Source organism: Peromyscus eremicus, chromosome 4 (genome assembly GCF_949786415.1).
Source record: "Peromyscus eremicus chromosome 4, PerEre_H2_v1, whole genome shotgun sequence".
Classification (NCBI taxonomy): domain Eukaryota; kingdom Metazoa; phylum Chordata; class Mammalia; order Rodentia; family Cricetidae; genus Peromyscus; species Peromyscus eremicus.
The window spans coordinates 136,575,566-136,600,841 of record NC_081419.1 but is presented as its reverse complement, the minus strand read 5'-3'; the positions used below and the strand labels follow the sequence as shown (position 1 = coordinate 136,600,841).

The 25,276-nt window shown below is 47.2% G+C and overlaps 1 protein-coding gene across 2 annotated transcripts in view; it reads right to left on the bottom strand.

Moving 5' to 3' along the window:
* Tox2 (TOX high mobility group box family member 2) overlaps positions 1 to 25,276 on the bottom strand; it is a 127,303-nt gene that overhangs the window by 36,003 nt on the left and 66,024 nt on the right. For both annotated transcript variants that reach the window (XM_059261855.1, XM_059261854.1), the window contains exon 3: positions 13,531 to 13,776. In XM_059261855.1, the coding sequence (XP_059117838.1) occupies positions 13,531 to 13,776 (246 nt within the window). The remainder of the gene's footprint in view (positions 1 to 13,530; positions 13,777 to 25,276) is intronic.

Here is a 25,276-nt window from a genome sequence, read left to right as displayed (position 1 = left end):
GAACATGTGGTCATGTGTATCCTGGTATTTGGGGCACACAGAGCACACTTTGTTTGACGGTGTATCTTCTTGTGAACCTTCCCCAAGTGCTAACTTTGTTTACCCCTTACTATGTGCATGACACTCTTATCCTTTCATATTTGATATTTCCTTTAATCTTCCACTCTGAGGAGGACGTGCTGGGGGTTTTGTTTTGTTGTTTTTTGTTTGTTTGTTTTGTTTTGTTTTTGAAACAGGGTTTCTCTGTGTAGTTTTGGTACCTGTCCTGGATTTCACTCTGTAGACCAGGCTGGCCTCGAACTCACAGAGATCCGCCTGGCTCTGCCTCCTGACTGCTGGGATTAAAGGCGTGCGTCACCGCCGCCCGGCTTGTTTTGTTTTCTGAGATGACAAAGCATGAAGACAGAAATGACTGGGTCACACAGCTGTGTGATGTCAAAGTCTGAATGCGAGAAGGCTGACTCCCTAGCCTCGGGTCCGTGCAACCTCTTGGTGAGCGGCTGGAGAGTGAGTGAGTCAAGACTGAGAGCTGCTTTGTGTGTTTAGCTCTGATAGGAGGCTTTCAGGCTCTTGCACATTCCATAAAGTGTGAAGTCCTCAAAGCTAGAGGTTCCCTGGTACTCTGAGACTAGCAATGGTGTGATAGGCATGGATGGGAGTCTAGAGGAATGTGCTGAGAACTCCAGGTTTTTGTGTCCTAGAATGAAGAAGAACTGGATGGGGGAGGAGCTAAGGGGCTGGAGAGATACCTCCATTGTTAAGAACACCTGCTGCTCTCCCAAGTAATCCGAGTTTGAAGGCTAGCTATGGTGGTTCTATTCCTGAGGATGGTTGGGTGGCTGGTCCTCGCTAGCTCTTGCCTGGCATGGAGGTTGTGAGGGTAAAGTGAGCCAGACGCAGTGAGGGCCAGTTGGATACCAGCTGAAGTCAGGGATTGCTTTTGTGCCCCGGCCCCAGACCTGGAGCATCCCACAGTGTCTTTACACCTTTCACAGCTTGAGTACAACTCTAAGTACTGACAAGCCAGTCCACCCAGTTTAAAGGGTACCAAAGCACTGGGCTTGGAGTCTCAAGCCTGGCCTTAGGTTCTGGCTCTGTACTTTTTCTAGCTAGGCAACATCGGGCAATTAATTCTCCTTTCCCATTCACCCAGTGCTAACCAGACCCCAACGGCTAGCTGGCCCCTTCCAGTTGTTGGATAAGGCACAACACAGGCTTCGGCTGTCCCATGTAGCCTAGAAACAGACCGTGGATCTTTCCATGCAGGAGTTCAGCCTGCTCCCACCTTTATGAGGATGCCTGATACACTGTCAATGTTGTTGTGTGGACTCCGAGCTTTAAAATTACTGGAGTGGAGCAATGATGCCTGTCCCATGTCTGACAACCTAAGTTTGACATCTGAGATCCACATGGTGGGCAATAACAGCCAGTCCCTGTGAGTTATGCTCTGACTGCCACCTGCATGCCATGACATATGTGCATGACCCTCACTCCCACTAAATAAATAGAATACAAATTTAAAAAAAGATTGCATCAAAATATTACTTGTCCCGACTTCTGAGCTTTTAGGCACTCCCTTATATTGCATGATTGATACACTTTCCCACTCACAGACCATAGGGAAGCCTTCTGAGCAGAAGGAACTGTGCATAATGGTTCTCAGTTAGAAATGATCTTTGTCCCTCAAGGGGCATTTGGCAATGTGAAGAAACAATGTGTGTGTGTGTGTGTGTGTGTGTGTGTGTGTGTGTGTGTGTGTGTGTGCATGTCTCAACAGATATGCATTCATTGATATACAAACATGTATGAATGGAGGTTGGAGGATAATCTCATGAAGCATTCTTCAAGTGCCCCCCACCTCTGATTTTTGAGACAGGGTCTCCCCCTAACCTGAAGCTCATCAAGCAGACTAGAGTGCCCCAGGGACCTGCCTGTCTCTGCTGCCCCAGCACTGGGATTACAAGTGCATGCCACCACACCTGACTTTTCAAAATGTGAGTTCTCTGAAGTTTGGGGGTGTGTTAAATGAGGGCAAGATTGGGGGCCACATTCTCACACTTGTGGCAAGTGCTTTGCAGTTTTTCTAACTGAGCTATCTCCCTGGTCCTGAGAGACTGCCCGCTTTCACTTTTGAGGAGGAGGGAGGTACTGGATGCTGTGAATAGTGAGTGGCAGCCAGGGCAGCTGAAGGCATCAGGCAGTACACAGGACAGCCCTCCACAGTGGAGAAATGTCTTGCCCAACATGTCAGCGGGATCAAGGTTGAGAAATCCTACACTTAGGACATGTATGAGGACCTCATGGCACACATTCTTACTTTACACGGCCCTCAACCTTTCTAAGTCTCCCTTTCTACAACAGACAAATGCTGGGGGGAGGCAATGGGCCCAAACTTCACACAGCAGGGGTTCAATAAATGACTGGCCCCCAATCTTGCCCTCATTTAACACACCCCCAAACTTCAGAGAAAACCGATCTTAGAAGAGACAGCGTCCTGGGATTCCAAAGAAAACTTCAACACAGAAATGAACACGCTTTATTCTGCTCCGACCTTCCTTCTGGGGGGGGGGGGAAATCCATGAATCTTATCTCTCAACAAATGTGATCCATTCGTGGAGAACTCAGCTGCGTGCTGGCTTATCACTGCCCTGAGTCCTAACAGGGAGTGAATTTTTATGACCGAGTTGTAAACCTTTGCAGAAACCATTTTTAAACTAAAAAAAGAAACGCTGACAGATTCTTAACTACTCTAGTTGCTAAATTAAGCATGAGGGATGGGATGGTGGAGGATGCAAAAGAAAACAGAAGTACTCAGAAAGAGTTAGTGGGGGGGGTGTAAAATGATGTTCATTAAAAATAGAAACACACACTCACACACACTCACACACCAATCTTTTGTGTTCAACTTCACACTCGTACATCATAATGTTCCAGTAAAAGGGCATTTCCCCTGAGATAATAAAAGAATTGAATTTTTCCTTATCGGTCATCTATTTTTCTAGCCCAAGCTATTACTCCCGCTCTAGGGTTGCTAGGCAACAAGAAATATTAATAGCAGCTTTTATTAGCTTAGCTTTTGCAGCGGAGTACCAGAATGAGAAAATGGGAGACATAAATGTGTTACATAAATCTTTCAACCTCTCAGAGCCGGTGTTAGTCTCTGTTTTCATAATGATTTATTGAAGTGATGGTTCATTTATGAGCAAAAGGAGTCCGGGATAAGAAGACGGAGCAGTCCCCTGCAGGAGTGTTTGAAAATAAATAATTATAGCAGGGGAGTAAAAGCTGTTTAAAGCCATTTTTTCCCTGAGTTTTATAAAATATAAAAAGACACATTTCTTTGGCTTACAGCTTCTGAAAAATGGAGGAAAGAGTCGCACCCGGACTCCAGTGCATACCAAGAAAACTCAGGGCCTCTGAGCACTCCCTTTTCTGTCCTTCCAGGGTCCGTTTTGGAAATTTGTCTTTCTCCAACTCCTGCCCTACAGGAGACAAAAACATGACTACCTCTGTTTTTCCTGTGGTGGGTGCCCCCTTGGTCATGGAGCTAAGACAGACTGTTTCTTGGGCCCTTGTTCTTCTAACTAGAAGTAGAGCTGTCACTGATGTTGGTTTTAAATGCCACAGCCCAAATGACATCATGACATCCTGCCATAATAGATGTGCTCACTCCCACAACCCCTGCTACTCCCACCCCATCTCCAGCCTCAGGGCTTCCCACTTGCTCTTCCAACCACCCATCTTGCACACTTGCATTGGTAAACAGACAGGAAACATGCCACAGCAAAACCTACACCCAGTAGGTCAGGCTGGCTGAACTAAACAGCAGACAGGGACTATTCAAACCCAGTCAATGAGTAGAATGCTTTACTAAGCACAGTAGCTTACACTGGTTGGACCTACTGTGTGCCACTTAGATTCCCTCCAATTACAGACTTTCTTCCTACAGGGCAAGTGCCTGACCTCCATAGTACAAATGAAGAAACTGAGGCACAGGACTGTGAACCCCTTGCTCTGGGTTACACAGTGCTGGAAACAAGTGTGGAAGCTGGGTTTTGAAGAGGTCAGCCTGATCACAGGGCCTATGACTGTGACTTTTGGAAGGTGCTGAAAGTCAAGAAAACAAAACAAACAAACACAAACCATCCAGAGAAGCAAAACAGTAAGTGTGCTACTTTCGTTCCTGCTGCTGGGATAAAAATATCCCAACAAAAAGCACCTCTGGGGTGGGGCCGGCAAAATGGCTCAGTGGCTACAGGAGCTTGCTGCCAAGCTTTATGGCCTGAATTTGATTCCCAGGTTCTACATGGTGGAAGGACAGGGAACTGATTCCCTCAGGTTGTCCTCCGAGGGACAGATAGACAGACAGACGGACAGACAGACAGACACACATACACACCAAACTAGAAAGAAAGAAAGAAAGAAAGAAAGAAAGAAAGAAAGAAAGAAAGAAAGAAAGAAAGAAAGAAAGGGAGGAAGGAAGGAAGGAAGGAAGGAAGGAAGAAAGAAAGGTAGATAGATAGATATGTAGATAATTTGTCTTAGAGTTTCTACTGCTGTGATAAAACTTCATGACCAAACCAAATTGGTGAGGAAAGGGTTTGTTTCATCTTACAGCTTATAGTCCGTCATCTAGAAAAGTCAGGGGCAGGAACTCAAGGCAGGAATTTGGAGGCAGGAACTGAAGCAGAGGCCATGGAGGGGTGCTGCTTGCTGGCTTGCTCCTTATAGCTCAATAACCTGCTTTTTTATAATGTCCAGGACCATCTGCTTAGGGATGGCACCACCCACAGTGGGCTGGGTCCTCCTACATCAATCATTAGTCAAAAAGAAAAAAAAAAGACCCACTGGCTTCCCCACGGGCCAATCAGGTAGTGCCTTTTTCTCAGTGGAGGTTCCCTCTTCCCAAATGACTCAATCTTGCATCAAGGTAACAAAAAACTAACCAGGACAATGCTTTTAAAAAAATAAGTTAGAGAAGAAAGGAGCTTATTTGGCTTATTATTCTGGGCTGCAGTCTATCATTTTGGGGAAGTTAAGGCAGGGCCTCAAGCAGCTACTCCCACCACATCCACAGCCAAAACCAGGGAGAAATGAATGCACACATGCTGCCTGCTTGCTCACCAGGGGATGGTGCCATCTACAATGGGTTGGGTCTTCTTACATCAATTAACCATAAAGACAACCCCTATAGCCATGCACAGTCCGGTCTGATTGAGACAGTTTTCCAATCGAAACTCTTCCAGGTTGGGCCAAGTTAACAGTTAAAGCTAATCATCATATCAGGTTATAGAAATGGCCACCATCCTGTCTCTTGAGTCCTTTCCTTCTGCATGACTCTGCCATTTCTACCTCCGTGAGGTGGGTTTGGCGCTCTGCTGCTTGGCTCTCTGGGTTGGACTTTGGCCAAAGGATTAGCAATCAATAAGAAGTTTGGAAATTTACATCCTAGGGCCCAGCCTTCCTCTAGGCTCCTGGTGATGAGAGACTCATAGCTAAGATACCTCAACTGGTTCCAGCAGACACGAGCCAGATGCTGAGATAGACTCTCCTAGACACTGAGCCCAGGCGATGGCCACCCGACCCCAGAAATCACAAGAGGTAGTTCAGCTGACTTAAGAATCATGAGAGATAATGAAAATGAATTGTTTTATGCTATTAAGGGTTGTAGTGATTTGTTACAAGGCAAAGCTAACTATAACAATCACAAGACAAAAACATTCACACATTAAGAATAATAAAAACAATTGGTTGGCCTTGTGGTGTTGGGGGTGGGGGGTTGTGTACTGCCCAGGTCATTAAGAAGTCTGGCGGACAAAGGTTTGACTTGGAGGTCTTTTGTCTTTGTGCCTCAGACTTTGGAGATTTCTTGTGTCTCAACCCATGCTTGTCAAACAGGGTAGACTGAGCCTGGGAGGATGGGGGAGCAATGAGCAGGAAGGAACACTGGAAGGGAACAGCATGGAGCAATAAGTGCAGAAGAATGTTAGGAGGTCTATTAAAGACCTGCAGAGGTAATTCACAGGGTGGACTCTCCACTCCCAGGCTCTGGGCCCAACCCAAGGCTGTGTGTTCTCCCATGAGAACTATCTCTAAAGCAAGCTGGTCAAGTGCAAGCAGATTGCAGTTCTGCCTTTAACAACTACCCCAAGATACTAGACTGCAAAGGCCCTTCACTTGGGTTATGAGTCCCCAGGTCTGGCCCCTAGCCCCTGTGGGCTAGGAGAACAACCCTTCATGTATAATATTAGAGGAACCAGCCTCAATATTATACATCCCAGGTGCTCAGGAGAGAGAACTACTAACGGCGAGGACTATTTTCGGAAAAATGAATCTCAGCACCCCGAGCTCTTAGTCCATTCACTTTAATTCAGCGCATCGTCTCTTGCTTTACAGTTATATATCCCCCCAAAATCACAATCCTCCCCTCCACCTAGGACACCCAGTTTGAATTTCCTCAGGCAGTGATTGTCCGCTATCAGGATCAAATGGAGGGGTGATAAGAATCACAAAGAGGGGCAATAGTTGTTAATTACCATTTGCAACTCAAAGGGGAAGTGACTAATGAATTAACTAAAGGCTAGATTCGGGTAATATCTAAGAAGAGTGATCTTATGTGCTCAACTATAATCTTAAATGTGTTTGGTAAAAGACGTTAAAAATCTATAAGTTGATAGGTCAATGGGAGAAAATAAAACTGTCTTCTTTTTTCCTGTGGCTCCCATCTGTCCAAGCTGTCTGCCGTTTTTTTCTGCAGGGTGGGGGAAAGTGTGCTCAGTCGCTAGGCAACCTGTGTACAGGTAGATGTCTCTGGTGATAGTTAAAGGGAGATCTGGAACTGGAGGTAAGATTTGGGAAAGGAGGAAGTTAAGCTTAATTGGCACATCCGCCAGGCCTTCTCAAACGGGTAGCCTGGATGCTTAAGTCTGTTCTTAGAGAGTACAGAGGTATCTCTGATAAGGTACTTTCCTCCATTTAGGGATGGATCTGGCCGGATGCTGCCAATGATGATAATTACAGGGAGGCTTGAACTGGGGTTCTGGCTGAGGATAGCTGTTAGTGCAGAAGGTTATCTAAATATTCCTAGAAGTGGTTAGTTAGGGAATTAGAGGTCTTAAAGTTAGTAAGGCTGTAAGAAGGAAGGGTCTGAGCTAAATTGTATAAAGCTATTACTTAATGTCTACCTGACCTAGGCGGTGTCCCCTTGTGGAATTTACCTTAAGGCAGGAGACTCGCCTGTGGGCTGCTATCATTGTTAGTCTTTGAAAGTTGGGCACCCACCTGGGCGGTGTCTCCTTGTGGAATTTAAGTCAGGAGACTTGCACATGGACTGTTATCACTGTTAGTCCTAGTTGGGCGCCCACCTAGGCAGTGTCTCCTTGTGGAATTTACCTTGTCAGGAAACTTGCAGGTGGGCTGTTATCACTGTTATCCTGGGAAGTTGGGGCCCACCTGGGCCGTGTTTCCTGTAGCCCTTGAAGGTGGCTAAGGGAGATATCTGATTCCAGAGAAAGCCTTTCCTGAGGTTGTTCTCCAAATACCTGGAATGTGTATGTCCAGAGAGTGATCAGTCCACACTGTTAGCCCTTCTTAGGGAAAAGTCAATTGGGAAAACTATGAAGGCACACATGATTTTCATAACAGAATACAGCTGATATATAACAAGCCAAGTAACACCAAAAACTCGTTGGGATTTGGCTTCCTCTGAAGGAATTCCCTGATCCCTCCGGGTAGTGACTTTGCCATAACCAGCTGAGTTCTTATGATACATTCCTGCGGCCTGCAGCAAACCCTTCTCTGTGAGCACTTTGGAATAGGGACTAGAGCACAAAGGGTCTAAAACTCAGCACTGGGGACTTTGAGCTTAGTGTTTGTAGGTCCCCAGCGAGCTGTCATATGCAGTGGTGGCACTGGGGAGTCTACCCACCTCCAACCACATCCTTGCAATTGTGATATTTCACCAAAGCTGGGATCCTAACCCAGTTCACTGATAGGAAAACTGAGGCTGAGAAAGGATGGGCTTGCCTAAAGTCCCAAGAAATCCAACGAGACTCAAAGTGGGGGCTGGGAAGATGGCTCAGGGGGCAAAGTGCTTTCTGCACAAGGATGAAGATCTGAATTTGGATTCCCAACACCAGCATAAAAAGCTGGGGATCTCTGTCCCTGTAATCTCAGGGTTAGAAGGCAGGGATGAGAGGATGCTGGGTACTCTGACCAGACCATCATCCAATCAGGTTCAGGAGAGACCTTGTCTCAACATACAAGGTGGAGGGGCTGGAGAGATGGCCCAGCAGTTAAGAGCACTGGCTGCCCTTCCACAGGACCTTAGTTTGATTCTCAGCCCTACATGGCAACTCACAACCATCTCTAACTCTAGTCCCAGGGGGTTTGACATCCTTTTCTGGCCTCTGAGAGCACTGCACATATGTGTGTGCAGACATATATGCAAACAAACATTCATACACACAGACAAACAAACAAACAAGTAATTTAAAGTCTAGATGGAGAGTGATTGAAAAGACACCAAACATCAACCTTTGGCCTCCGTACAACCAAGCACACACACAGAGACCTCAAAGATGGAAGAAGAATGTTTGAGTGACCTATGTCCTGCTCTTGCATTGAGGACTGGGATGGGACCATACCATTCCAGTGACCAAAGCGCTCAGAATCCCAGGTTCCTGACCACCAGAAGCCATTATGATTCTGCTTCCACCTGCCCAAGTCTTCTCTCTCCCCCTTGGGGTATCTCTGGTTCCCTGAAGGTAGGGTTTCCCTTGTGGTAGAAGATCAAGCATCACCCCTTCCTGGCATGCCCCCCCCCCAGTACTCAGCGACTCTAAACTCTCTTTCCCAGAGGGTTCCAGAAGTGATCTTGGCCTCCACAAGCAGCTCAATAAATTCCACTCTCCAAGTTTCTTTGAGCATTTTAGAGGCTGATTTATAAATACAATATCTCTCTCAAAATGAAACAATCAACATAGGATAAAATTATTGAGTTATGAAAACAGAGGTCAGATGGAGGTGCAGTGCTTTAAATTAAACCGACAAAATATATCTTTCATACCAAATTGACTCTTTTTGTCTTGGAAATGAATGTTTAATCAGTTAAGACACGGACGTTGTGGGGAAAGCCGTGAGTGTATTTAATTCTGTAAGGGGGTCTGGTTCCAGTATCGGATGTAATCCCCACCGGCAGCATCAGGAGAGGAGCAGTCTAAGAGAGACTTAGGAATCAAGCAGGGGACCAGAAGGGATCGGTGGCCTCTGGGGTCAGAGCTATGGGGGCCTTGGCATTGACGGAATGGCCGCCAAAGATCAAAGTCTCACCTACTCCTGCCATGATGGCATCTCGGGGGCATCTGGGTCTGTGGGGACAACACCTGGCATCCAGGCATCCTCTGTGCTCCCTGAGCCTGGCTGTGCAATCCTTCACCCCCTGGTCTAACTAGGAGGTAAAATGGAGGGACTTGGTAGGGTGTGAGTTCTGGGCGTTCAGCTTGAGAACTAGGCGGCATTTTCACTCACAAAGAATAGCATACATGTCTGCCTCCTGCTCATATCTATTGTCACTTCTCACAGGAGAGGTAAGGCAGTTTTCAAGATCATCTGCTATCCGGTGCTATGCCAAGTCTCCACCAACACTGGCCAAGCCCCAGTCAGTATGGCTAGCGAAGCCCTTGGGCAGATGAGATCACTGAGGCACTGGTGTCTTTGGACTCTGTAGAAATTGTGTTTATTTTTATCATATTCCCACCCCACAAAGACCAATGCGCCCAGATATGAAGCTATTGCCCCCTCTATCCCAGTCAGAGGTCTCTTCCAGGCACACAGACCCCTCACCCTCTAGCTGTATATCTACAGCATTTTTTAAGAAATAGGCTGCATCTGTCGGCTTTACGGCACTGTGACAATGTCCCCGAGTCTGCTCACAGTTAACCAAGGATTATTTTGCCTCAATTGAGGGCACACATGGCTTTGGGCCTTTGTTGAGGGTAGCACAGCATGATGGGAACATAAGAGTGAAGGGCCATATCTGGAGCCAGAGAGAAAAGAGACCAGGATACTATGATCCCTTTGTCCCTAAGGGCCTTTCACTAGGCTCCACCTTTTAAAGGCCCACAGCACCTCACAGTGTCACCACTCTGGGGTCTGAGTTTTTCATATCAGCTTTGGGGGACATTATGACATCTGAATGATATCACAGACTCTTGATCTTCTCTCTGTTTGCATCTGGAGAATATCAAGGAGTCTCAGAGATCACAAAGCCTGTAGCAATGACTGGCACCTAGAAGGTGTCCAAGCTGAAGATAAGCATGGCAGGGCAGGTGGGGAAATGCCACACTCCGCTAAAGGTATCAAGTCACGGGCCAGCGAGAGGGCTCAGAGGGTAAAGCCACTTGCTGCTAAGTCTGACAACTAGAGTTTGATCCCTGGGACCCACATGGAGGAAGGAGAGTCCTCTGGTCTTTACAGGTGTGCCATGACACATGCATGCACACGTATCACACACTTAAAAAAAAGACTAAGCCATAATCCTTGGAAACTGTAAATGTAACAGGAGGAAGTGGTCTTTACAGACACAATTCAAGCTCAGGACCACAACATTGGGAGATTATTCTAAATTAGCCTTAAAGTCCATCATAAATGTCCCTATGATAAGAAGGGCAGGGGAGCTACCACTAATAAAAAAGAAGCCAGAGAACAGAGAGAGACACAGCCACAAGCCAGGGAAGCATCTAGAACAGTGGTTCTCAACCTGTGGGTCATGACCCCAGTCGCATATCAGATACTTAAATTACAGTTCACAACAGTAGCAAAATTACAGTCATGAAGTAGCAATGAAGTAATTTTATGGCTGGGGGGGGGGTCACCACAACATGAGGAACTGTATTAAAGGGTCACAGCATTAAGAAGGCTGAGAACCACCGCTCTAGAAGCTAGAAGAGGTAAGGATGGACACCCCAGAGCATCCTGGGGAAGCAAGGCTTCCCAGAACCTTGATTTCAACGTGAGGTACTGATTTTGGACCTTTGGGGTTGTGAATGGATGGATCTCTACCGCTTTTGAGCCACAGGTTTGTGGCCATTTGCTGGAGCAGCCACGGAAAGGAAGCCTCCAGCCTCTGCACATCACCTCCCTGCCCCTCTCAGTTGAGAGGAGCACGGTGTGAGAAAGCGTTTACAAATCCCTCTGCATGCTGCTTGACACCCAGCAGGTGTTTCCACAATCCCTGCTTCACACACACAGCAAGCATTGCACACCCACGCACACTTTCTCCTTGCAGTTCCCATGAATTCCAAAGCTCAAGGCCCCTGGACTCCTAATCATCCAGCACATCGTTCTTAATCTGGCTTTCCCATTTGGTGGGGGCCTCTGCACTGGGTAACAAGGGGTCAGGCTTATCTTTCATTAAGTAAGGAGGGAACATAAAATTGAATGAGCCCCTGCAATTCTAGACTAATGGAGAGCTAAAACTGTGAATGTGAGAAGCATCCTAGATACGCACCAGTTGTAAAGGAATCTGCAAAGGACTGGTTTGCATAGAGCTTGTGTAAGCCATCATTTATTTCCCAGGGGAGCGAGGGGTGGTCTGTGATCAGCGGACAGCAGCCCTTGTAATGATTAGAGCTGTTGTGATCAGGAAGCTTGGGAAGGGCGCTGGGAGACTGGCGACAGTATGTATGTGTAAAGGCCAGGAGACAACCACAGGTACTTTGGTTTTTTGACAGGGTCTCTCACGAGCCTGGAACTTTCCTCGTAGGCTGGGCTGTCCACCTGTCTTAGACTCCCCAAGGCAGCCACCTGGCTCTGCCTTGCTGTACGTTATGGGAAATCCCCAGCAAAGGCACCCAGTGTCCTGAGGATTTGTTAGGAAATGAGCTGAGAATATGGCATGGTCAGAAAAGACCGGCCAAGGTGGGATTGAGGTCATGTGACTGTGGAGTCTGAACCGGTCAACCACTTGGAAGAGGAAACGGGTCTACTGCCTTGTTGAGCGGGGTAACTGGAGAGCGGAACATACATTTCCACTGACTTATTAGTTAATTATTTATAATATCTCACTATGCAGTTCAGTCTGGCCTTGAACTCACGATCTTCTTGCCTCTGCTTATATCGGGCTACAAACTGAACTTTGGTTTCTGAGCAGCTGTTGTGGTAGCAAATGCTATCCAGCCCAAACCATGTGACTCTGACAGGGAAGTCAGTTTTGCACCCTGTCCTTCAGCCTCAGGAGTGCTTGTGACCCAGTCAGACACCCTGGGGGCGGGGCTACTTCATCTTGGATTCATGGTTGGTCCAGCCAGTCAGTGCTCTGCCATGGTTTTCCTTGGAAGACTTTAACACTCTGCCACAAGTGTGTTGGCTGCCAGTAGCCCTAGGCCTGCTATGTGGAAATGGGGAGTGGGGTGGGGCCACAACGACACCCACCGGTGCAGCTCCTGTGAAGAAGCACCCTGAAGCCTTTGTCTATCCACGGCTCCATCAGTCTTTATTGCTTATGTCACCATTACCCTAAACATGACTGTAAGAGTTGTAACTCTAATATTAACTGTGAAGCGATGGGAGGAAAGAGAAATGTGAAGCAAAGTTGTTTAAGAATGTGCTGGAAGTCCCCTAAAGTGCCTATTCTACCAACTTCCTGTAGGACTTGATAGTTCAGACAAGCCCTCATGCTAAAAACACAGAACCCCGCTCAGCATGGGATTCAGGACCTCACGCTGCAGGCTCCCCTGAGCTCTTTCACCTCCCTGGCAGCAAGTTCTCACTCTCCAGCCCCATAGCAAAAGGAATCCCTTGCTGACTCCACCAGCTCACTAGCCCCTCCACCCTTCCCTTTGCTGTCTGTATCCTGAAGCATCCTTCCCTGCCTCTGTCTGCCTGCTGTGGTTCACCTACCCTCGGTAACCCTCCTCCCTGGCTTGTCATATGAAACACCCACAGCAGGCAAACAGACCAAGGCAGAAGGTAACCTGTGATAAGTGGGTGTGGTGGTACACACCTGCAATCCCAGGACTCAGGAAACAGAGCCAGTGGGCCAGCCTGGGATACATAGTGAGTTGCCAGCTAGCTAGGACTATAGAGAGTCTCAAAACAAAACAAAGCAAAACAAGGGAACGTAAGGGCGGTCGTCTTGGGAGTGGTGCCTAAAGGTGACTACTGACACTACTAACAAGACTGAAGCCTCTTCCAGTGAGGGGGATGAAAACATTTTCAAATGGATTGTACAGTTACCCACTCAGTGTGTGTGACTTGATGGCATGTATATATCTCAATAAATCTGCTACAAATAAAACTGAGGTTACACTATCAACAACCAATAAAAATCAGTCCCAAGTTGCCACAAACAGAGCTGCAGAAATAACATTTTCCTCCATGCCACCCCCATACTCTGCAGAGTCCCCCCAAATCAGCCAGCGGAACTCAGATCATGCACAGGACCAGGGCTCCTCAGCTCAGCCCTGCCACTTGCTCCCCTCAAGCCCTCCTTTGCTGGAGCCATGGGGCCCACGTGGGAGATGGACTCACCGTCGGCAGCTGGCCAGACAGCAGGTGGCTATCCTGGGCCAGCATGTTGGACACCATGATGGCTGGGAGATCCATAGCTTGGTATGAGTAGGCAGGGAGCAGGCCGTTGGGCGCAAGGCCGTGACAGAGCGAGTGGTAGCCGGCTTCGTGGTCCCCCAGGTGCAGGAGGGATGGCTCAGGGAGGTTGGGAGGCGTTATAGGAGGAATCTCATAGTCTTCATTGCTCTCACTCTGGCTGTTGTAGGTCTGAAAACATCAGAGGGGCAGGGGGCGGGGTCAGTGTCTCAAAACCACAGAACATATTCCATAGCATCAGTAACAGCAGCAATGAGAACAATGTCCTTGCAAAGAGATGACCCCAGTACAAGGCAGAAGGCTTAGTGACCTCCTGACTCAGACTCCTGCTCCACTGCTCCATGAATCTTCCACTGAGAGTCTGCAAACAAGAGCCTGGACTCCTAGGGAGAGGGTTCCCCTGAACCTGCTCCTGATTGCCCAGCAGATCCAGCCCACGGCCACCTGAGAACCACCCTCCCCCAGCCACCCACTTTACAGCGGAGGACTTGGTCCAAAGGGGAATGGTCATGTAAGTTAGCAGAGGAGCTGGGGACTGGAGCTTCAGGCAGTAAGAGTCTCCTAGGCATCCCCAGCCCTCTCTTGGTCCTTATCTTGGTGAGGGGTACATATGTCAGTGCAGACTAGCAGTTAGTGGCCCCCTCTAGGTCAGTCTCATGGGGTCATTTTCACACCCTAATGAACAGGCCCCAAGACAAGGCTAGTAGACACAGTGAGCACTAAATTTAGCTTTCTCCTTGTCATAACTGTCGCAGGTTTTACCGTAGATCATGATGAGCACATACTTTGGGCCCTGACTTTGTGACATAGGTTCTGGGTATGCTTCAGCAGGTGGAGGGACTCCCATTTGTCAGCGTGAGTGAACTTTTAAAAATTGTGCATGGGTTTTAAATTTTTAATTTATTTATTTGAATGTGAGTGTGTGTGTGTGTGTGTGTGTGTGTGTGTGTGTGTGTGCCATGGTGTACATGTGGAGGTCAGAAGACAACTTTGTTGGGGTCTTTCCACTGTGTGGGTTCTGGATATCAGTCTCAAGTCAGACTTGGTGGCAAATGCCTTTAACCCCTGAGCCATCTTGGTGGCCTCAGATTTTTTATTTTAATTTTATCAAATTATTTCCCCCCTAATCTGCTAAAGGGCTCATTTTCATCTAGTTAATATCATAACAAATTTGTCTTTTTTTTTTTATTTCACGTCCTTCCTCCATCCTTTCTTTTTTTTTCTTTTCTTTCTTTTTTTTTTTTTTTAATGGAGAAACGGTTTACTCTGTAGCCCATGCTGGCCTTGAACTCCACTGAGTGCTGGGGTCATAGGCATGTTGAACATCCTGCATCCCTAGAACAAACCCTGCTTGGCCCTGATCTGTCACTCATTTTTGCAGTATTGGACTTGGTTGGTTAGGACCTTCAAATCAGGTTCACGTGTGGGATTAGCTTCAATCTTCCTGTCTGCTACTGCCCATGCCTGGTGTCGTTATCAGCCTGGGGAGTCAGTCTTCCCTCTTCATTCTCTGGATATTAGACCCAACAGACGACAGCTATGTGAACTAGAAGACAGAGCTGAAGAAACTATCCATGATCCACCAGAGATAGACAAAGAGAAGTCACGGACACAAAGGCAGATGTCTCTTGGATTCTGTTTAAGTGGGCCAGAGGAATACCAGAAGAAGTGATAGTTGAGGGTATTCCAGAAGCAGTGGGTAGGAGAAAACCTTCATTAATGTGTATGTGCAGCGAAGGAAAGAAAGGCCTGGGCCACAGGAGCACATGAGACTGAAGAGGTGGCTCAGAGGCAGAGTGCTTGCTTAGCACTTGGGAGGTCCTGGGCTCTATACCCAGAGGGAGGAAGGACATGGTTTGTTGTTTTGTATTGCTCTGTGAATCCAGCATACAGATTCATTAGCTAGCCATCCCCTGAAGTCTAGTGCTGTGCTACTCTCATGGGCTGATGATGAAGCCATGAGTTTAGGGAGGTCTGGGTAGAGCTATGACAGAGCAGGGACACATGTCATTTTCCTCAGACACCATATAGGAAACTTACGATTCTCTGGAAGAGTGAAAATTGCCTTTTACAGCCAGATTCCAACATCGCCTCTTGCTCATTGGCTCCCTCTGTAGGGCTATTGTGGAGTTACCACACAGATGGACTAACTAGTCTGGAAGAGGTGGCAAGCGCCTACCTGCTGGCTTCCCTAGGCTTTCTTCTCCAGTTAGAGTTTGTCCTGGTTAGCCCTGGGTCTCCTCTCCTTCTCCCTTACACTCCCTTCCAGATGGCCTCAAGAATCAGGTGTGCAAAGTCCTCTAGATGTCACATTCATCCTTCATTTCTGGTTGCCGAACACCACAGCTCGACATCCCAACACCCACTCAACATTCCCTTCCTCTACCTTGCACGTGTTCTCTGACTGCACTAGATGATGCCACTCTCCATCCACAAACCTGACACCCCCGTTCACTCACCCCTCAACTCCAACAAAACTACTCCAAAATACCTTCAAACTCTACATAGCCCACTACCACCTCTCACCCCACCAGTGGACAATGATGACAACCTCCTCCTGGTCCCCCACAGCCTTCTCTTATCCCTCTACTCCCTCCTGTAACCAGAATGATCTCTAAAGAGAATCATCCTACCCCTTCCCCACGCCCTGTGGTAGGGCGACAGAACTCAACGGATTGTGCATCCCGGGCTTTCTAGCCCAGGTTCAGAGGTCTCCAGCAACACCTCACACCAACCAGGAGCCTACCTGGCATCATTGGGCACTATTATGATCTCTTTGTGATGAGGAAACGTGGTCCAGCCCAGGGCCATGACAGTCGAAGTGGGACAAGGAGACTCTCATTCAGGCCTGGGGAGGTTTGCCCCAGGCTCCAAGAAGAAAACACTGGCCCACTTGGCGGCACCTTGTGGTGACAGGCAGACAGACACTACTATGGTGGGCAAGTGTATAGAGTGATAAGGGAGAGAGAGAGACAAAATGGTTCGTGTCCTGTGGACAGAGGCATTTCTGAAGAGGTGAAAGAGATGTGAGGAGCGGGCTGAGGTGGGTGGCTTCACTGCCACCCAGGGCTATGGTGACATCTGGGCCTGGGCTTCTGCCGGGGCCCATGGCTGGGTTAAGACTCTGATGCAGCTGCAATCTCTGTTGATGTCCACGCTGCTGATACCACCAAAGGCAGAGAGGATAGGGCTGTACAGAGTTGGCCCCGCTCCTCACTGACTAACACTAGGGAGAACTGGTCCTCACCAGCTGCACTCAGGGGAGAGGATCCTATGCCTCTCTTGGGCTGCACAATATAGCTGACCCTGTTCACATGAGCATGGGCAAACTGGCCCTGAGGGCATGAGAATGGGAGAGCAGGTTATAATCCCTCTCGTATGCCATGGGTGGCATAGGTGAGGGAAAGATTCCCTCCTCCCCTCACTCCTCACCACCTTCAGCAGGTGGAGGGCCTGACCCAACCCCTCACCATCTGCAGCACTTGGGAGAACAGGCCCTGCACCTCACCTGGGCAGCACAATAGAGCCAACCCTGTTGGTGGAGGTGTGGGTGAATCAGCCCCAAAGTTGTGGCCATGGGAGAGCTGTCCCCATTACTCATCTGCCTTGTGGCAGCTTGGGCAAGGGAGAGATGCCCTCCCCCCATCCTGCCTATCAACACCTGAGGCAGATGGGACAGCTGGCCCTGAGGTCATGAGAGCAGGAGAGCTGTCCCTGCTGCCCACCAGCTGTAACACTCAGGAGAGCAGGCCCTGTACCTCACCTGGGCAGCAAGGTAGAGCTGACCTTGTTGGTGGAGGTGTGGATGAGCCAGCCCCAATGCTGTGACCATGGGAGAGCTGTCCCCATCACTCATCAGTCTTACGGCATGGGTGGGGAAGAGATGCCCCCCATCAATGCCTGAGGCAGGTGGGAGAGACGTCCTTGGCCCCCCTCAACTGCAGCGCTCGGGAGAGTGGCCCCTACACTTCACCTGGGCAACACAGTAGAGGTGCCCCTGAAGGTGTAGATGTGGGAGAACCAACCCTGAGGATGTGAAAGCAGGAGAACTGACCCCGCCCCTTGCTCATCACTGTAAAGGGTGAATTAGCCGGGGCAATACTGGAGAGCCCATCCTGGTGGCCAAGGCAAGGGAGAGCTGGTGAGCTGACCAACCCTGCAACTAACTACCCAGAACCAGGGTTTTCTGTTGGCCCACCCCAGCATCCGCCCCATCCTAAATCTGCTGGAGCATAGGAGAGGGGGCATTCCTGTGGACCCAGGGCTACATCTGCCCCATCTAAGATCTGCTGGAGCACAGGGGAGGGGCAGTCCTGTGGACCTAGGGCTACAGGATCTCCAAGACACAGGGCCCAGTGGGATGCCCAGGAGGAGTCCAGTGAAGGCCCAGTGCCGATAGTGCAGCAGAGACCAGGGGCCTTGAACCAGACCAATGATTCTTTCCAATAAATGGCTGCATGCAAAAGTGCATGGATAAAGGGGTTTACTGTGTCACACGAGATTTTCCCTTCCTTCCTTCCTTCCTTCCTTCCTTCCTTCCTTCCTTCCTTCTTTTCCCCCCTCTTTTTCTCTTAAATTTTATTTTATTTTGGGGTGGGGTGGGAGATGGGTGAGATCGGCAGGCATGATGTGAAAGACACAAAGAATAAATAAAAAAGAGAGCGAGAGAATCATCCCACTGGGCCATTCACACTGCAGATGTTCTGACAGCCGTCCTGTCTCTGTCACTACTGCTAACATTTTACTGCCCAAAGCCACGGTTCAGTTATGACATTTTCACAGAGATGTATCATTGCACATTTCTTTTTTTTAATTTTAATTTTTTTTATTTTACATACCAATCACAGTTCCTTCCCCTCCTCCCGCTCCCCTCCCCCATCTTCCCCCCACCCCCCATCCACTTCTCAGAGAGGGTAAGGCCTCCCTTGGGGAGTCAACACAGGCTGGCATATCAAGTGAGGCAGAACCAAGCCCCTCCCTCCTGCATCAAGACTGAGCAAGGTGTCCCTCCATAGGGAATGGGCTCCAAAAAAGCCAGTTCATGCCCCAGAGATAAGTCCTGGTACCACTGCCAGGGGCCCCACAAACAGACCAAGCCACACAACTGTCACCCACATTCAGAGGGCCTAGTTCAGTCCCATACAGGCTCCCCAGCTGTCAGTCCAGAGTCCATGAGCTCCCACTAGCTCGGGTCAGCTGTCTCTGTCATTGGACCTTTCTGGTTCCTTTCCTCTCCCAGCTTAGCCCCTGCTTCTCCTTCCATGTTACATATAGATGTATATGTATATAATTAAATTTAAATTTCATATATGAGAGAAAATAGGTGATATCTGTCTGAGTCTGGATATTTAACACAAGGCGCTCCAGTTCCTATCTTTTCCCTGTGAATGACGTCACTTCATTCTTCATGGCTGAGTAACTCTGCCTGTGCCACGTTTTCCTTATCCACCATCTAGGCTGGTTCAGTGTCTTTTCCATTGTTAGTAATGCTCCCTGAATGCATGGCTATGCTGGCTTAGATTCCTTCAGGTGTACATCCAGGAACCCCACTGTCTTTGGGTTCAAGACCTTAGTCTCAAACATGACCATGTAAGTCCTCCCATGGCCTGGCTGTTGCCGGCTTAGGGCTGCCACCCTTGCTGCTCTTGGCAGAATCCAGTGCCTTAAGGGACCTTTCCAAGGACACAGAACAGGTGTCAACTGACCACTGGCTCAGCAGTCTCACTGGTGTATCATCCTTAACGTCTGTGCCACAGGTCCATGTCCGGTGAGGTGGTGCTTGTCTTTGGCCTCACCACCAAGATGGTTTGAGGGCCAAGTGTCTAGATAGAACCAAGTACGGGTATCACATCACTCCAGAATGCAAAGTCCCTCTGCCTGCCTTTCTGCTCAGACTCACCTCCTCCTAGACTCCTTCTCAACTGTCCAGCCCATCCTCTGGAAAGACACCTCCAAGGCCCACACCATGGCACTTTTGCAAGTCTCCCATAGTACTCAATACCTCCTATAGCTTTTTGTGGCTCATCTTTACCTTCAGCTTGTATATCCCCCCCCAAAGCCCCAGTACCTAGTACTGTTTTGTTCTCAGTACCTAGTACAGTGATTGGCACCTAGAAAAAACTTAGTTACGATGCAGTGAATGAGCTCACAGAATGGTCTGCCTCAGACTCTAGGTTCAAGCCTCACCCAGGTGTTTCCATATCTGTCTCTCCCAGCAGACTACTGTCCCTTGGCTATCCGTGTCTCGTGCTACTGAATGCTACTTCCTTCCTGTCCTCCAGGATCCAGAACAGGTACAGACACAGGGCAGGATGCCAAAGAATGCCAAATGATCACAAGAGTTCATTCTTTTAAATCCAAGCCAAAATCCCAAGGCTCTGGAACACACCCAATCAACCAGAAGTCTTTTAGAAAACTAAGCATGTGTTGTATCAAAATATTGAAATAACACAATCATGACAATTCCTCTAAAGGAGAAAATAGCACACTTAAAAATAAGCATGCAAACACACATTTGTCTCTTCGGGGTGTAGTCAGATCCTGAGCACAAACCTGCCTATCCTGGGGCTGATCTACACCAAGTCCCCACTGTGTGCCTGCCTCAGGTCCTGGCATTTCCATACACTCTCCCTTTAAACATGCCTGCTCTGAAAAGACGTGACTAGAGCCTTTGTTTTTCAGACAGGGAGGGCAGAGCATAGAGCTTAAAGAAGGTATCTTGTAGCCAGAGTCTGACTCAGGCCTGGTGAGTCTGACTCATTCCCCACACTGGGTCAGACACCTCTTGCAGACCCAATTCCAGGCCCTGCTGTGCAAGAGATCTGCCCCTCACCATGCCTACTCTGCTCCTCACCATGGGGGCCTCACAAAAATCCAGAGAGTGGCATCAAGATGCCGAAGAGTCCCAAGAGATCTGGTACACACAGAAAAACAGCGTCAGATGTATTTTTCATGTCCCGGATCAAGGAAAGGAAGAGTGTGGGCCCATTTGAATGGCCTGGGGCTGGCTATAGGGTCAGAGGAGAGCAGATCACCCCTGGAATCTCTGGGATGAGGGATCTTGAAGCCTAGCATATTATATATTTTGTTTTATTTTATAAGGATCTCATGTATTCTTGACTTTACCATATAGCTGAGGGTGACATTGGATTTCTGGTCCTCCTACCTCCATTTCCCAGTGTGCTGGGATTATAGATGTGCTCCTACATAAACAGGTCATGTTTCTGTAGGACTGTGAGTGGAATCCAGAGATTCAGGCATACCAAGCAAACACTCTATCAACTGAGCTAGACCCCCAGCCCCAAAGCCTAGATTCTTAAATTGTGGGTCACAAAGGCTTATCTGTAAAACACTTGACAACAGTAAAAAGACTCTGACCACGCAAAACCAGAACTGAGCTCGGAATCAGACGCATGACAGATCTTGGATGTTCCCAGCAGCTGGTACCCGTGTTGCACTGCACGACTTCACTGCAGCCTTAGTTCTGAGCACACAACCCGTGCACTTCGTACTGTTTGCAAACCAGCAACACCAATGAAGTCTGCTTAAAACACCTCAGACCAAACCCAGGACTACTGTGTGCTCTGAATTATGACTTTCTTATTCTACAGTCTTCTGCTCCTACAGAAACATGACAGTTTCTGGAAAACAAGGATGTTAGTGTTTTTCCACCCTAGTTCCTCGGCATGTAAGCATCAAACTAGTATACTCTGGATTATATTGTGTAGGAAAGTTTGATTTTTAAAATTTACTATTTGAGTTACTGACTTGAATTTTAAAAAAAATGTTCAATGAATTTGGCTTGGAATTAGGGAAGAATTTCCAACAATTTCTCTTCTTTTCTTCCTTTTTTTTCTTTTAAGGAGGCAAGATTATATTTTGGTTATGATTTCAGTCCATGTTCACTGGGCCTTGTTGCTTTGGGCTAGTGGTGAGGTAGGACCTCATGGTGGAGAATGCTCGGTAAAGGGACATTTCTAACATCATGGTGGCCAAGAAACTGAGAACAAGGAAAGGGGTGAGGTCCCAACATCCTCTTCAAGGACATCTTCCATGTATTAGTTCCCAACAATTTCTGAAATAGCCCTAAACACATTTCGGCTGTTGTGTACTATGCGTTTATGTGAAGTGTATGCGCCTCAAAACAACCATCCACTCCAACAGACACTGAAGATGGTCTGTGTCCTGCAGTATCAACCATTCAGTCAGGATCCAATTCTTCATGTAAAAATAAATACACTCATCCATCTCATTAATCTGAAAAATTTCTTTTCATGATTATAAAATATTCCACTATATGGATTTGCTGTGGGATGTATGGCAAATGTGTTGCTAATTAATCAATAAAACACTGATTGGCCGTTGGCTAGGCAGGAAGTATAGGCGGGGCAAGGAGGAGAATAAAGCTGGGAAGTGGAAGGCTGAGTCAGAGAGACATTGCCAGCCGCCACGATGAGAAACAGCTTGTGAAGATGCCGGTAAGCCACGAGCCATGTGGCAAGGTATAGATTAAAGGAAATGGATTAATTTAAGCTATAAGAACAGTTAGCAAGAAGCCTGCCACGGCCATACAGTTTGAAAGCAACATAAGTCTCTGTGTTTACTTGGTCAGGTCTGAGAGGCTGTGGGACTGGCAGGTGAAAGAGATATATCCTGACTGTGGGCCAGGCAGGAAAACTTAAGCTACAAATGGCGTCCAATGTGGTGGCAAGAGTTTCCACCTAAAACCTGAAAAAAGATTCTAAAACGGAGCTAAAAACAGCTTCCTAATTGTCTCTCTCAAATGAGCGGCAGCTGCTGGTTTGAGCTATTGGCGTGTTCCTAGCGCGTGTGCTTGATCTGCAGTAGGGCGGAAATGAGGCCTCTGCAAGTGGCACATTAAGCTGCATGGTGGATTTAGACATTGCTAGTATAAAACAAAAAAAGAAGTTTCTGGACTACATGCTGCTTGGATAAAAGCATAGACCCATGATAGCTCCCAGAGCTGGTGGTAAACGTAGCCATGTTGAGAAGCTGTGGGCGGAGCCAGCAGCCACAGCTGCTGCAGGTTAAAGCAATAGATTCACAATAAGACAGATTCAGATGTAATAGTATACAATGTGTGTAAAAGATACGTAGGCTTGAAAAAGACAAAAAAGGTGATATATACAGTTATAGAAAAAAATACATAGTTTTAAAAAATAAAGTCTTTAAAGAGACAGTAAAATTAATATAAAAAATAAGCCATGTGAAGATGACTATTACACAGAGAATCTGGATTGTGTTGTCTTTGGAATTTTTAACTGCAGAAAAACATTTGATTGTAAAAGCTGTTGAGTTATGCCAAAATGTATATTTTAAAAGTACCTTGACTTCAAAATTTGGATATAAGGATATGTTGCTTTGGAAAGGAGTCTCTGCTTTTGTTCCCACAGAAAGCCAAAGGCTATGGAATTGTTCCAGATTAAGATACATCAGGTTTGACCAGCCAAGACCCCCTGAAGGTCTCCGATGACACCATGGCCCAGATGATCCAACATCCAGAATGGTTTGAAGGCATCTGGCTCAGATGATACAGCCTCATGGACTATTCCATAATTCTAAAATTTTCTTTGTTTCCCCATAAGATACAGCGCCCCCCTTCCAGCAGGAAGTAGTAAGAGAAGCTACGCCCAAATTCCCAAATTATATGTAATTTTACTTTGTTAAGGTTAAAACCTTCCTTTTTGAAAAAAAAAAAAAAAAGGGGAAGTGCTGTGGGATGTATGGCAAATGTGTTGCTAATTAATCAATAAAACACTGATTAGCCGTTGGCTAGGCAGGAAGTATAGGCGGGGCAAGGAGGAGAATAAAGCTGGGAAGTGGAAGGCTGAGTCAGAGAGACATTGCCAGCCGCCACGATGAGAAACAGCTTGTGAAGATGCCGGTAAGCCACGAGCCATGTGGCAAGGTATAGATTAAAGGAAATGGATTAATTTAAGCTATAAGAACAGTTAGCAAGAAGCCTGCCACGGCCATACAGTTTGAAAGCAACATAAGTCTCTGTGTTTACTTGGTCAGGTCTGAGAGGCTGTGGGACTGGCAGGTGAAAGAGATATATCCTGACTGTGGGCCAGGCAGGAAAACTTAAGCTACATGGATTTGCCACAATTTGTTTATTAATCCACTGATAGGCATTAAATCTCCTTCTATCTTTGGCTACTGTGAGTTGGGTAGCTGTGGTGATATATTGTGTACCCTAATAAAGCTTGCCAGAGGATCAGAGGACAGAGCCAGCCACTAGATTAGACATAGAGGTTAGGTAGTGGTGGCACACACCTTTAATACCAGCACTTGAGATCACATGCCTTTGCTTGGGAAGCATACACTCCTTTAATCCCAGGAAGTACTATGGCAGGGCAGAGAAAGGTATATAAGGCATGAGGAAACAGGAACTCATTCTCTCTCTCTCTTTTTTCTTCGAGACAGGGTTTCTCCATGTAGTTTTGGTGCCTGTCCTGGATCTCGCTCTGTAGACCAGGCTGGCCTTGAACTTACAGAGATCCATCTAGCTTTGTCTCCCAAATGCTGGGATTAAAGGCATGCACCACCACCGCCCAGCTGGAACTCACTCTCTTTAGCCTGAGGATTTCATAGAGGTAAGAACTAGTGGCTGGCTGTTCTGCTTCTCTGATCTTTCAGCTTTCACTTTGATATCTGGCTCTGTTTTTTTTTTTTTTTATTAAAAGCCTATCTAAGATTCAAACAACAGGTAGCCATGAATAAATGTATACATAACTCTGAGTATATTTTTCAGATTTTTCACATGTACATATGTAGGAGTGGAATTGCTAGGTCATGTGGTAATTCTGTTTGACTTTTGAGAAATGGTCCTGGGACTTTTCCACAGTGCCCGAGTATTTTTATAGTTCTGCTAACATTATGTGATGGTTTCAATGTCCCCACATCTACAGCACCAAGATTTTTAATAGTTTTGTGATAACCATCTTAGTGGTATGAAGTAACAACTTCTTGTGGCTTTGATTTGTGTTTTCCTAAAGACTGATGACATTAATCTTTGCACGTGTTTCTTGGCCATCTGAATCTTTAAAGAAATGTCTATTCCAGCCTTTTGTCCCCGTTTTAGGTTGGGACAAAGCACTGACATAGAGTCGTTCCAATTTAATTTTTGATGATGTAAAACCTATCCCTTTCTTGTTGTCCATAGTTCTGATGTTATATTCAGTAATCCACAGCCCTGATAGTTGCATCATTGAACGTGGCATGAGATAAAGTCCAACTTCGTTATTTTGCATGTGACTGTTCACTTGTTCCAACATCATTTGGTGAAGAGACTGTTCTTTCCTTATAAATGGTCCAGGCACCTCTGCCAAAACTCAATGGCCCATGGATATATGAGTTGAACCTTGGACTGTGAAGTTTATTCCATTGATCTACATGTTCTCATCCAAAGATCATGTTACTTGTGCTTAGAGAAATTTGTATCTGTGAGTCTTTGAAATGTCACATGAATTTTCAGATTTTTTTCATTTCTGAAATAAAAGTGTCCTGGTTCATTTTATTATCACCTTGACACAATCAGCAGTCACTCAGGAAGAGGGGTCTCAACTGAGGGATTACCCAGATGTCTGTGGTGGGATTGTCTTGGTGTCTGACGTGGAAAGAAACAGCCCACTGTGAGTGGTGTCACCCC